Genomic DNA, 12,219 nt, shown 5'->3' with positions numbered 1-12,219 from the left:
GCAAAATAGCACCCAGAGGGATGGGGGACAGCAGGAATTAGGGGCCATCAGGGTTGGGGAGGCACCAGGAGTTTAGGGGTCACATCAGGAATTTGAGGGTCACCAGGGTGGGGGGGCAACAGGAATTGAGAGGGGGGGGACAAATTGAGAGGGTACAAAGAACTGGGGGGATCACCAGACTTGGGAGTCTCCAGGGTTTGGGGGAGCCCAGGATTTCGAGGAGGGGCACCAGAAATTTGGGAGACACCAGGGTTGGGGGGGAATCAGGAACTGGGAGGTCCCAAGGTTTGGGGGGAGTCCAGGATTTCTGGTGTGAGACTACCAGGATTTGGGGGTGTCGAGGAGGGTCTGGGGGTGTCCCCCCCGTACAGGGTTCCCGATTTCAGGGCTCACCCGCTCTCCCTGGGTGCCGAGGCGCCGCGCAGCTTCCGTGTAGAGCCGCAGGTGCCGCTCCAGGTGCTCCGTGTACTCTGGAACCGGGAAAAAACAGGATACACTGGGATAACACACAGGGATACACTGGGAAAAACCAAGATAAACGAGGCTTTTGGGGCACGGGGCAGCCCAAGCCCCCCCTCACCCGTGCGGAAGCGGGGGTCCCCCCCCTGCAGACGTGTCCGCAGTCCCTGGATGCGCCGGAGCAGATCCTGGTGCTGCTGCCGCAGCTCGGGGGGCACCGGGCACCCCGCGCGGCCAAACGGCACCATCTGAGAAGGGGGGGACAAACAGGGGGGTCACAGCATCCCCGGGGGGTCCCTGGGCTTCCCTGTCCCCCCAAAACGCCACCACCTCCCTCTCACCTTCCGCTCCAGCCGCTCCCGGTCAAACAGCAGCAGGCTGAGGCTTGGGAATGTCGGGACGGACCTGGGAAGGAGGACCAGGGAGGGGGGGACATGATAAAAAGAGGGGGGGGAGACCCCTGAAAAACACAGTTCGGCCCTGGGACATTGGGGGAGAGGAATAGGGGGGTCCCAGAGCTTTCCACCCCCAATTCCCATGCCAATTCTTCCCCCATAATAACCTGCCCCTGGAATTCCCTGTGGAATTCCAAGTCCTCCCCAGCCCTCACCTGTTGCTCGGGTCCTTTTTCGGGGCCGCCACAGACGGTTTGGGAACGGCGACCTGAGCAGGAGTTCTGGGTTATTTAACCCAGGCTGACGGCCTCCGGCCGATCCCAGGGGATCCCGGCGGGTTCCCGGCACTCACCGTGGCCTCGGCTCCCGGCTCCAGCACCAGCCAGCGCTCGGAGCGCGGCTCCAGCTGCCGCTGCGCTCCCAGCGGCTCCCGGATCCGCACCCACACCTCCAGCTGCCCGCCCGTCCGGCGCCGCCCGTCCAGCAGCTGCGGAACACCGGGAATAGCACCAACAGTGGGGATGGAGGGAGCGGGAATGAGCCTGGGGGATGGGGAACGGTGGGAATGCTGGGGGTGGGAATGTCCTGTGGAAGTGGGGAACACTGGGAAGCACCGGGATCAAAAGGGAGGCACATCTGGGACCACCAGGAAGCGTCGGGATTGGGAATGCCTGGGAAGCCCCCTCACCTGCAGCTGCTCCCGGAGTTCACAGGCCCCTTCCAGCCCCTCGAGCCGCAGCTGTGCGGAACCCAGAGCCCGCTCCGGCCGGAACAGCCCCCTGCGGATCAGGCCGAGGGGTCGGGATCGCCTGGATCCAGCCAGGATCCCGACAGCAGGGGGGGGTTACGAGTCCCTGCCCTACGAACGTCCCGAAGAAATCGGGAATTGCTGCACTTCAGAGTCACCTTCCACCCCCTCTGGCACCTCTTTACCCGGACACGTGTGGATTTTCCAGCTCATGTTCCCCGTTTTCTATGTCTTTCTCTGGGCTTTCTCTTTCCTGTGCTATTTTATGTATTTTCTGTGTTATTTTCCATATTTTCTGCATTTCCCACTGTATTTTTCACATTTCCTGCGCCATTTTCCCTGTTTTCTGTACTTTCCACATTTCCTATGCCACTTTTCCTATTTTCTGTATCTTCCATATTTTCCATGTCATCTCCTCAGTTATTTCCTACATCTCCCATACTTCCTACGGGGTTTTCCAGGAGGTTTCCCACGTTATTCCCTCCTCCCTCTCCCCAAAGTCACCCCCATACCCTTTCTGGGTCACCTCGAACTTAATCCCGCGGGAGCTCAGGAGCCTGCGCAGCCCCCGGTGCCCCCGGAGCAGCCGCAGCCGGAACCGCGCCCGGAATTCTGGGGAGGGGGGAAGAGAGTCAATGATAATCCCCCAGGGACATCCCAGCCCTGGTGACAACCCCCCCACCCCCCCAATTCCCAGGATTTACCAGGACAATCCGTGTTTTTGACAACGTTGGTCTTGTCCCGCTGTGCCTCCTCCTGTAGGGGGGGAATCAGGGACACCGGGGGGGGGGAAATATGGGGGATCCCAGGGGACCCGAGGGGGCACTGGGGACACAGCGGGGGGGGGACACAGGGGGGGTCACTGGGGGTGCCACTCACCGCACTGGGGTGGGGGAACTCAAAGCGCACGAAGGTGTCCAGGTCACCGGGGGCCATGCCTGGGGGGACACAGGGCACCAGGTGTGCAGGGGCCCGGCAGCCGCACCTGCCCCGGTGCCTGTTCCCAGCTCCCCATCCCCCATTCCCAGTTCACCCAGTCTCTCACCTGGCGGCACGGGGAGACCGATCCCTCTCTCTATTCCCAGCTCCAGGTCGCTGCTGCTCAGCTCCGGGAACATCCTGCAGGGGAGGGGGGGGCAACAGGGGAGCCTGTAAGACCCCCCCCAAGTGAAACCCCCCCCCACCCGGGGGGGCCCCCCCCTCACTTGACGACACTGAAGGTTCTCTGCTCATAGGGGGGTTTCGGGGGGGGCCCCCCCCGGCTGTGCTCCCTCCGCAGGGTCTCCATATGCCGCCGGCACTCCTCGGCCAGCGCCTCACACCTGGGGGGACACACCTGGACAGGTGACTCCCCCCCCCCCCCTCCCCCGGGCACGGGTTTCCCCCCCCCCCAGGATCAGCCTCCTCTTCCTCAAGGGAGGAGGAAGATCCCATCTCCCCTCCCCCCAGACCTCACCTGGTGGTCTCTGAGATGTTCCCCAGCTGAGCGAATTGTCGGGAATAGGTGAGACACATCTGGGGGAACAACAGGAACGGGAGGGAAAGGAGAAGGAGGAAGAGGAAGAATGAGGAAGAAGGCAAAAAAGGAAAAAGAGGAGGAAGAAGAAAAGGAGGAAGAGAAAGAAGTTTTCCACATCCATCCGGTATCCTGGAGCCCCCCCTCTTTGGGGTGCTCCCAAGTCTCCTCAATTCCTGGGGATACTCCCCCAGTTTTTGGAATACTACCCTGTTTTTTGGGGTTACTCCCCCTTTTTTGGTGGTTCCCACCTGGTGCTGCCTCCGCAGGGCCCCCGCCAGCTGCAGGAAGGTCTTGGCGGCCTCGGGGGGCATTGGGACCCCCCGGCCTGGCCCCAGTTCGAACTCAGCCCCATCCAGAGGCACCTCCGGGACCTGCGGCAGGGATTTGGGATCCCGTGGGATCCGAGGGGTGAGATTCTTGAGGGGACAGGAGCTGGGATGGGATTTGAGACAGGGTGGGATTCAGTGTGGGATGAGAGCTGGGATGAGAGCTTGGACAGGATACAGGGCACACGGAGGGATGGGATGGGATCCATGATGGGATCCGGGACAGCATCCATGACCGGACACATGGATCGTCCCCTCACCTGGGCAATGTCCACGGGGAGCCCGCCCCGGGCGGCCCCAATGAGCCCCTCAATGCCTTTGGCCCGGCGCAGCAGCAGCTTGGCCCCCTCCAGGTCATTGCGGCGCTTGGCCCGGAGCGCAGCCTGCGCCAGCTGCCTCCGCCGCAGCTCCAGGAACTCCAGCTGCTGCTGGGCTGGGAGAGGGAGGCACGTCCCAAACGGGGGTCACAGTGCCCCCACCCACCCCGCCGCCCCCGCCCCCACTCCCTCCTGTACCTTTTCCAGCAGGTTTGGGAGCTGTTTGGGAATTCCGTGGGGGCGGTGGCTGTTTGGGAGGGGGCCCACAGGGAGCACTGGGCTGGACCGGGAGCGGTGGGATGATGGTGTTGGTAAGAATCATTGGAAATGTCCCACTCGGGGTCCTGCCCCGACAAATTCCCAGGACCCCCAAATCCCACCTTGGCCCCCTTGGTGCCCCCCCCTTCCTCTTCCTCCTCCTCCTTTTCCTCCTCCTCCGGCCCCGCCAGCCTCAAGGCCGCCTCCAGCATCCCAGAAATGCTTGGCTCCGATGCAATCTCTGTGCCCTGAATGGGGGGGAAGCCTGGAAAAGGGGGGAATCCCGGTGGGAATGGGAGGTTCCTGGTCCCATTGTCCCCCCCTACCGTGAGTTAGGAACCGGGAACGTACCTGGGGGAACCGGCAGCTCCGAGAGATCCACAGCTTTGCCAGCGCTGTGAGCACGGATGGCAGCCTGGTATTGCTGGGGGGGGGGGGCACAGGGGTGTCAGGGGGCATCCAGAGGGGGACTGGGAGCCCTGCGGCCAGACTGGGAGCACCACAGAGGGACTGGTGTCATTGTGAGGATCACCACGGTGGCACCGGGATGACTGTTCTGGGATCGGAAGCACCGGGACAGGGTTTCCCCCAGGGCAGGACTGGGATCACTGTGCTTGGACTGGGATCACTGTGCTGGGATTGGGATCGCTGTTCTGGGACTGGGCTCTCCCACCTTGACGATCCTCTCGTGCATCCGCGCCTTCCTCCCGTCCCCACTGTCCTTGGCCTGGGCTGCGGCCACCCGGTACCGCTCCATGCGCTGCTCCAGCGCCTCCCGCACGTCCCGTGGTGCCCGGAGTGGCTCTGGGGTGGGAAAAATGGGAAAATCCTAGAAAATCCCCCTTTTCCTCCCTGTTCCCCCTCCCCAGGGAGTGACCGGGGCTGACCTGTGGCGGGAGGGGCTGGACTGGTGCCCGGTGGATCCCTCGTCGGTGAATCCCTCGGGAGTGGAGCCTTCGGCTCCTCCGGCTGTGGATCTGCAGGAAGGGAGCAGCCAGATCCCACCAGGACCAGCAGGACCCCTGGGGTGTTTATCCCCCAAAACGGGAGCTCAAACTTTTCCCGTCAGGATCGGGGTCTCACCAGGGGCTGGCGGAACTTGGCCTTGCCCCAGCGCCTCCAGCTGCGCCTCCAGCCTCTGGAAAACCATGGGAAAACGGGAATTCGGGCATGGCAGCAGGGCCCAGAAACAGAGGGATATGGGGAGATTCCAGGAATCCTGGGCTTACCTTGGCTGCCCGGTAGTGCCCAAGGGCCGTGGCCGTGTCCCCGCAGCGTTTGGCCGCCAGCGCTTCCTTCTGCAGCTCCTGGAGCCGCACCCGGAGCGCTGGCACTGAGCCGGGATCCGGGCAGGGATCCGGGCAGGGATCTGGGCAGGGATCAGGGGCTGGGGGGGGCTGTGGAGGGGCAGGGGGCTGCGCTTGGGGCTCAGGGCTCACGGAGGGCGGCGGCACGGGGGCCACCCCACCCTTCCCCAGAGCCACCGGGGGCGGAATCTCAGCCTTGTCGATCTGCTTCCCACTCCGGATGGATTCCAGCATCTGCTCCAGGGTCTGAGGGCAAAGGGGAATGGGGGGAAATGGTGAAAATCTGGAGGAATGGGGTGAAATGGGGGGAGAGCTGGGAAGAATGGTATTAAACAGGGATCTGTAATCAGAAAATGGGATAAAACAGGGCTCAGAATTGAATGAAAGAGAATGGATGGAATGGAATGAAACAAATGGATTGAACGCAAGGGAATTTCACTGGAATGAAACTGGTCAGGACTGGGAAAAGTGAAATAAAACTGGGCTCAAAAATGGAAAAAACAGGATAAAGCTGTGCAGATTCAGGAAAAACTGGGTAAAACAGGGTTCAGAATTGGGACAAGCTGCTCAATACTAGGAAAAACAGCACGAACTCAAGGTTATTCCAAGGGTTTTAAAGGCAGAGGGATCGGGTCTGGCCAGAATGGCCAAAGCCCCAATTCCAGGGGTTCAGACTCACCTTGAGGCCACGCTGGAGGCGCCGGAGCCGGGCCCCGTTCCCGTTTTCTGCCGCGGCGTTCCTGAGGGCCGCCCGGTAGAGCTCTGCACGCTCCGACAGCTCAGCCAGGAGCGCCCCGGCATCCGTGGGCTCCTACGGGAACACTGGATCACCGGGATAGCCCTGCCAGGATCGACCCCAGGATCGGGGCTGGGGTCACCCAGGCCATACCTGTGGGGTCTCCGCTGCAGCCACACTCCCAGACCCCTCCTCGAGCACCTCCTGCAGCTCTGCCTGCTCAGGGATCCCAGGAATCAGCTCTTGCTTGGGGCAGGGATCCCTTTTTCCAGGCTCGGGACCCCCCCGGTCCCCCCTCACCAGCAGCTCCTCCTCGTTCTCCAGCTCTTCCTCCCCTTCCTCCTCTTCCTCCTCCTCCAGGGGATCCCGGAGGCAGAGCTGGGCCAGGGCCTCGACTGCTGCCAGATCTGTGGGCGGACAGGAGGGTCACAAACCCATTTGGGGGGGCAAGCTGACCCCTGTTCAGGGAGCTCTAGGCAAGGGAAGGGGGATTTACCTTGCTGGGGGGGCGGGGGCGGTTCGCCCCCCTCCGGCGCCTCCCGGCCCCGCAGCAGCAGCAGCAGCTCAGCCTCCAGCGCCGCGTCCCCGTCACCGCCGGGATCCCCCGGGCTTCCCCCCGCGCCGGGATCTGCCAGCAGCCCCATCTGAGGCGGGGCGACAGTGCTGAGGGGGGAGCGAGGGGATCCCGGGATCCGGAGGAAGGGATCCCCCCCAGATCCAGAGCAGGGGATCCCCGAAAGCGGTGGAGCGGAGAGGGGATTTCCAGGAGCCCATGGAGGGGAGGAGGGGGATCCCGGGGATCACACGCACCTGCCTGGCCATGGCGGCCCCCCGGCCCGGGACCCTCCGCGCTCGGCTCATGGCTCCGTGTCCCGTCGGGCCGAGCTGGGGGGGAATACGTGAGGATCCCGGCCCTGAGCCGAGCCCCCGACTCCCGGAGCCTCCCGCCAGCCCCTCCGAGCTCCCTTCAAGGTCCCAACCTGCCTCAGAGTCCCCCAAAAGATCCTGGTGTCCCCCCCGCTCCTCACAAGGCCCCGCCGCCACACCCCCGGCCGCGCCCCACAAGGCCCAGTCGCCCCTTTCCCCCCCTCCCAGAGCACCCCACAATGCGCCGTCACCCCCCAGCTCTCCGCCGGTGCTCCGCTGCCCCTCACCCCCCGATCCCGGTGACCCCGGCGATCCCGGGTGATCCCGGTTGATCCCGGTTTATCCCGGTTTATCCCCGCTGCTCCCCGTTTTCCTCACTCACTTCCTGCTCCGTCGGCCGCTGTCAACACCCCGCACTTTACAGCACCGCCGTCGCAAAAGCCGCTGTCGCAAAATCCCCTGCGGTTGCGTCTCGCTTGGAGGCGCGGGAGAACTGTAACTTCCGGCTCGCCGGGAAAAGGCGGGAAAAGTGTGAGGGGGCCCGTGGGGAGGTGGGAAATCGGGTGGAAATCGAGGGAAAATGGGGGAAATCGGCGGAAATTCCACGATTTTTAACTCAGGCCTGGAGGGTTTAGGGCTTTCTGTTGCGGTTGTGGCTTTGGGGGGGCCTGGGGGATATTGATTGGGCTGAGGGGGTAGAGAGCTGGGGGGGGAAATGGCTGCTGGGGCCTGAGGGGAAATAGGGAGGTATGAGAGGGGTTGGAGTAATAGGGGGCTGGGGTAATTTGGGGCTGCTCTATGTCCCTCCCAGGTAGCACCAGGATGGGGAAGCGCAGGACCCACCCACTCCCAGGTAACTGGGAAATGCCCAAATGTCCCAGTTTGGGCCCAAAATGACCCTTCTCCATCCAACTGGGACTCCTCCACATCCAAATTGGGACTCTCTTTCCTCCCCACAACAGGCAACATGAAATTCCATGCTCCCAAAGCCAAGCGGATCCTTCAGGAAGCTCCGGGAGCTGCCGGCTCAGCCGTGCCTGTTCCCTCCCAGAGCAATAATCCTGATGGAGATCCTGCTGGGATGGACCCCCAGGCGAGGTAACAGGAGCGGACTGGGGGGTGAGTGACCTGGGCTGGATCCATCCAGGTCCAGCCCAATGGGATTTGCTGGGTCCAACAGCAAGAACAGCAATGGCAAGGTGGATCCAGAGGGAATCCATGTGGAAGAGCATGGAGCCAGAGCCTTGCAGGTACGGAAAGCCTCCAGCATGGTGTTCACACCCAGCAGAGGGAAAAACTCTCCAAACTGGGGTTTTTAATGTGTTTTTTTCAGGAAGGGAGAGACAAGGGAATTGGAGGCGGCAGAGCACCAGGATCACCGAAACAGAGAATTTCAGATGGGATGGGAGAGAATCATCTGGAATTGCCCCAGCTGGGAATTTTGGAAGCAGATGGGACAGGAGAGGATGAGCTGGAGTCACTAAAATTAGGAATTTTGGATGGGGCAGGAAAGGATGATCTGGAGTCACCAAAACCAGGAATTTGGGGTAGGGCAGGAGAGAATTGTCCAGAATCACCAAAACCGGCAATTTTGGAGGTGGATGGGGCAGGAGAGGAGCCCCCAGCGTCAGTGAAACATGTAATTTTGGATGGAATGGGACAGAATTATCTGGAATCATCCCAGCTTGGAATTTTGGAGGGGGATGGAGCAGGAGAGGAGCAGCTGAAGTCACCCCAACTGAGAACTCCAGAGGCAGATGGAGCAGGAGAAGAGCAGTTGGAATCACTGAAACTGGGAATTTTGGATGGAACAGGAGAAGATCAGCTGGAATCACCAAAACCAAGACTTTCTGAGGTGGATGGGGCAGCAGAGGAGCAGCTGGAAACACCAACACACGGAATTTTGGATGGCGCAGGAGAGGAGCATCCAGAGTCAGTGAAACCAGGAATTTCAGAGGTAGATAGGGCAAGAGAGGAGCAGCTGGAGCCACTGAAACAGGGAATTTGGGATGGGGCAGGAGATAATCAGCTGGAATCACCAAAACAAGGGAATTCTGGAGCACAGGGATCCAGCCCTGAGGACACAGTGAAGGACACGGCCCCTGCAGAGAGTTCGGAGGTGCCGGATGCAGCGGGAGAGGGGGAAAAAGGTGCCCTGGAGGAGGGATGTGGCACTGGGATTGCCCTGAGCATGGACACGGCGTCACTGGATTGTCCCAGAGATCCCCAGAGCGGTGGAGGGGACACAGAGAGCAGGAATTGCGAGAGTGGGAATGCTGAGGGTGGGAATTCCAGTGTGGTGACACTGGGACTGGATCCAGCAGCCACCAGCACCGAGCCTCAGGACCACTGGGAAGGGACCAGCCCAGAGCTCCCAGTGGAGAAGGTAAAGCTGGGATGAGCCCTCCCCACCCAAACTGAGACACACCCCCCCTCCCCATCCTAAACTGGAACCCAGAGACCCCTCCCCACCTCACCTGGGAGCTTCCACATCCCCCTGGGCTCCATCTTCAGCTCTTTTCTTTCCCTGCAGCCATTCCCAGATGCTGCTGGGCAGCAGCCATGGGACACCAGAGGCCAGATCCACACCGGCTCCATGGCGAACAGCCCAGTACAGCCATGGGAAAGGTGGGTAGATCCAGACCCTAATGCAGGAATAAAATCCTGATTTTGACTGAAATTCCTGATTTGAGGAGTAGGAAGATCCTGATTCTCCTTCTCCCAGCAGTGCCAGGGCCACGGAACCGGCAGACGCGACCGATGTCATCCGCGGGCTGATCCGGGAGCTCTCGGACCTCAAGTAAGTCCCAAATCCACTTGGATTTCCCTGGGACTGGGGGTCCAGCACCCCTGGGTGATGCCCATGTCTCCCCACAGCCGCCTGGCCATGGGTGCCTACCGGGGACTGGAGCTGCTCCGGAGGCAAAAGCCACGGCGTGGCCGGAGGCCAGTGCCCAGTGGGAGCCGCTGGAAAGAGCGGTAGGGACATCAGGAATAACCATTTATTGATGGACACAATGGGAATAAACCACCCTCCAGCACTGAATAAACCACCTTCCAGCACTGAATGCCAGGCTCCTCCTGCCATCATGGGTGAACAAATCCCACCAAACCCACCCAAAATGCTCAGTAACAGCTCCAGTGCTTGAATAAAGGCTCCAACACTTGAAGCACTGGCCCCCTCCCAGTCCCTTTCTGGCCTGGGATTAACCAAAACTCAACAATCCAACCCAGAACATCCAGTAACGGCTCCGGCACCCAGAGCGCTGGCCCCTTCCTGGGCTGGGATTAACCAAAACTCAGCAGTCCAGCTCAGAACATCCAGTAATGGCTCCGGCAGCTGGAGAAGCAGCCCCTTCCTAGCCTGGGATTAACCAAAATTCAGAACTCAAAACTCAAACCCAACACAAAACAGAACTGGCCCTGGTGGCAGTGCCCGAATCCAGCCAGACCGACTGATCTGGGTCCTACGACATTGGCAGGCGGCACAAAGTCGCACAAACTGGGGAGACTGGTCCCAGTGGGAAGCGCTGAGCCACGGTCTCATCTTCTGAGGAAGTCCCTGGAAGAGAAGCCAGGAGAGGCGGGAGCACCAGGAAGCACCAGCATGCACCCCATGATTAGTGCCAAATCCCTGATGAGATTCCTTGCAGGAATCCCGTCCTGGGCAAACCCAGGCTCCAAGCGTGTCTCTGTCCTTACGCCACCTGTTTCCCAGTGCCCCCTCCTTCCTTTAGCTCTGACTCCCCGGTGAGATTCCCTCATGGGAATCCTGTTTCTGGCTAAATCCAGACTTGGATCCACAAACCCTCCAGTACCTGCATGGGGATATGGCATCTTCCATCCCTCGGCTACTTCCCGGTGTCCCCCGTCACCTGTTTCCTGGTTCCCTCCCTTTGGTAGCTCTGATTCCCTGACAAGATTCCTCATGGGAATCTGGCCAAAGCAGGTTTGGATGCAGCACAATCCCTGTGGCATCACCGGGGCACCACAAACCCTGTACCTGCACGGGGATGTGGCATCCTCCATCCCTCGGCTACTTCCCGGTGTGCCCCCTTCCCTCCATCAGTGCCAATTCCACGATGAGATTCCTCATGGGAATCCCACCCTGGGATGAACCCAGGCTTGGATGTGCCACATACGCCATGGCATCACCACACCCCGCCAGTACCTGTGCGGTGACAAAGGATCCTCCATCTCTCGGCTACATCCTGGTGTTCCCCTGCCTCCTCCCGGCGCTCCTGGGGCACACCGGGCGGGAGTAGACGGAGGTGTAGCCACGGTGCGTGCGGGGGCAGAAGCGGCGCGTGTGGGCCCGGTCCTGAGTGGCCCCGCACTGGGGACAGACGTAGCTGCGCAGCACCGGGCACTGCAGGCGGCCGTGGGCGTCCCGCAAGCTGTGGCTCCGGTACACGGCCGGGGCCTCCCCGTTGTGCTTGCAGAACGAGCACAGGGCCAGCCCAGCACGCGGAGCTGTCTCGGCACACGGAGCCGGCCCCGCACACGGAGCTGGCCCAGCACACGGAGCCAGGGGCCCCAGAGGCGGCGAGGGGTCCTCAAGGCCTGCGGGGTCACGGAGGAGCGCGGACACCATGGCTGCCAGCCCCAGGTAGTCCCGCCACATGTCGAACTGGCCTGTGGGTTCCGTGCATTGCAGCGGGATGGGGATCTCGGTGCTCCCGGTGCGGTGTGGGGTGGGATACCGCAGCGCTCTCATGCTTCCAGCACGAGGCTGGACACCACAGTGCTGCAGGGCTCCCGGTGTGACGAGGGGACAGATAGCGCTTCTCACGCCACTGGTGCTCCCCACACTGCGCGTGGCTGGGTGCGGCTCCTTCCTCCAGGTGCTGCTGGTGCTCCCCGTGCTCCCGGTGTGGCGTAGGGCTGGTTCTGCCAGTGTTGCTGGTGGCGTGGGGCTGGACACCACAGTGCTCTCTCCCAGTGCTCCCAACCTCCTTGTACCCGGTGCTGATGCTGCTCCCGGTGCCGCCGCTGCTCCCGCTGCCGCCGCTGCTCCCGGTGCCCGCGGTTCGGGACTGGACGGAGCTCCACGTGCTGGATCCCAGTACTCCCAGTTTTCCTAGGCCGCTGCACGTGCCCAGTGCAGCCGAAGGAACCGCCCCGGCACGGCTCCAGGAGGAGTTTGCGCCGTCCCCTTCCCGACTGGAAGGCGCCGGCGTTTGGGTAAATCGACGGGATTTGGGTAAATCGACGGGATTTGGGTAAATCGCCGGGATTGAAGTTAATGACCGCGATTTGGGTAAATCACTCTGACTAAAAACCTCCC

General features: G+C 61.7%; 3 protein-coding genes across 3 annotated transcripts; 1 reads left to right on the top strand and 2 right to left on the bottom strand.

The window, feature by feature from the left end:
- Positions 1-6: 6 nt before the first annotated feature.
- CC2D1A (coiled-coil and C2 domain containing 1A) lies at positions 7-7,407 on the bottom strand. The gene is made up of 27 exons (XM_042020532.1): positions 7,315-7,407; positions 6,876-6,950; positions 6,562-6,709; positions 6,366-6,472; positions 6,219-6,281; positions 6,009-6,140; positions 5,252-5,575; positions 5,106-5,160; positions 4,910-4,999; positions 4,696-4,826; positions 4,374-4,446; positions 4,145-4,287; positions 3,963-4,044; positions 3,708-3,880; positions 3,370-3,492; positions 3,059-3,117; positions 2,808-2,924; positions 2,648-2,721; positions 2,482-2,540; positions 2,307-2,358; positions 2,115-2,214; positions 1,543-1,633; positions 1,207-1,341; positions 1,070-1,122; positions 801-864; positions 581-707; positions 7-470 (listed from the first exon to the last, which is right to left on the bottom strand). Exons 2-27 carry the CDS (start codon positions 6,924-6,926, stop codon positions 319-321), a joined length of 2,778 nt encoding a protein of 925 aa, XP_041876466.1. The 5' UTR covers positions 6,927-6,950; positions 7,315-7,407; the 3' UTR covers positions 7-318.
- BRME1 (break repair meiotic recombinase recruitment factor 1) lies at positions 7,337-10,000 on the top strand. Its single transcript, XM_042020533.1, has 8 exons — positions 7,337-7,463; positions 7,744-7,785; positions 7,895-8,030; positions 8,113-8,182; positions 8,266-9,318; positions 9,466-9,560; positions 9,658-9,732; positions 9,810-10,000. Exons 2-8 carry the CDS (start codon positions 7,755-7,757, stop codon positions 9,913-9,915), a joined length of 1,566 nt encoding a protein of 521 aa, XP_041876467.1. The 5' UTR covers positions 7,337-7,463; positions 7,744-7,754; the 3' UTR covers positions 9,916-10,000.
- On the bottom strand, positions 9,921-12,007 carry NANOS3 (nanos C2HC-type zinc finger 3). Its single transcript, XM_042020534.1, has 2 exons — positions 11,104-12,007; positions 9,921-10,494 (listed from the first exon to the last, which is right to left on the bottom strand). Exon 1 carries the CDS (start codon positions 11,647-11,649, stop codon positions 11,137-11,139), a length of 513 nt encoding a protein of 170 aa, XP_041876468.1. The 5' UTR covers positions 11,650-12,007; the 3' UTR covers positions 9,921-10,494; positions 11,104-11,136.
- Positions 12,008-12,219: the final 212 nt, after the last annotated feature.

Source organism: Corvus kubaryi, unplaced genomic scaffold (genome assembly GCF_017639235.1).
Source record: "Corvus kubaryi isolate FWS band 111438036 unplaced genomic scaffold, C.kubaryi_AGA036_p1.0 37003, whole genome shotgun sequence".
NCBI classification, from domain to species: domain Eukaryota; kingdom Metazoa; phylum Chordata; class Aves; order Passeriformes; family Corvidae; genus Corvus; species Corvus kubaryi.
The sequence above is the reverse complement of the archived record's forward strand: the minus strand, read 5'-3'. Positions and strand labels throughout refer to the sequence as shown.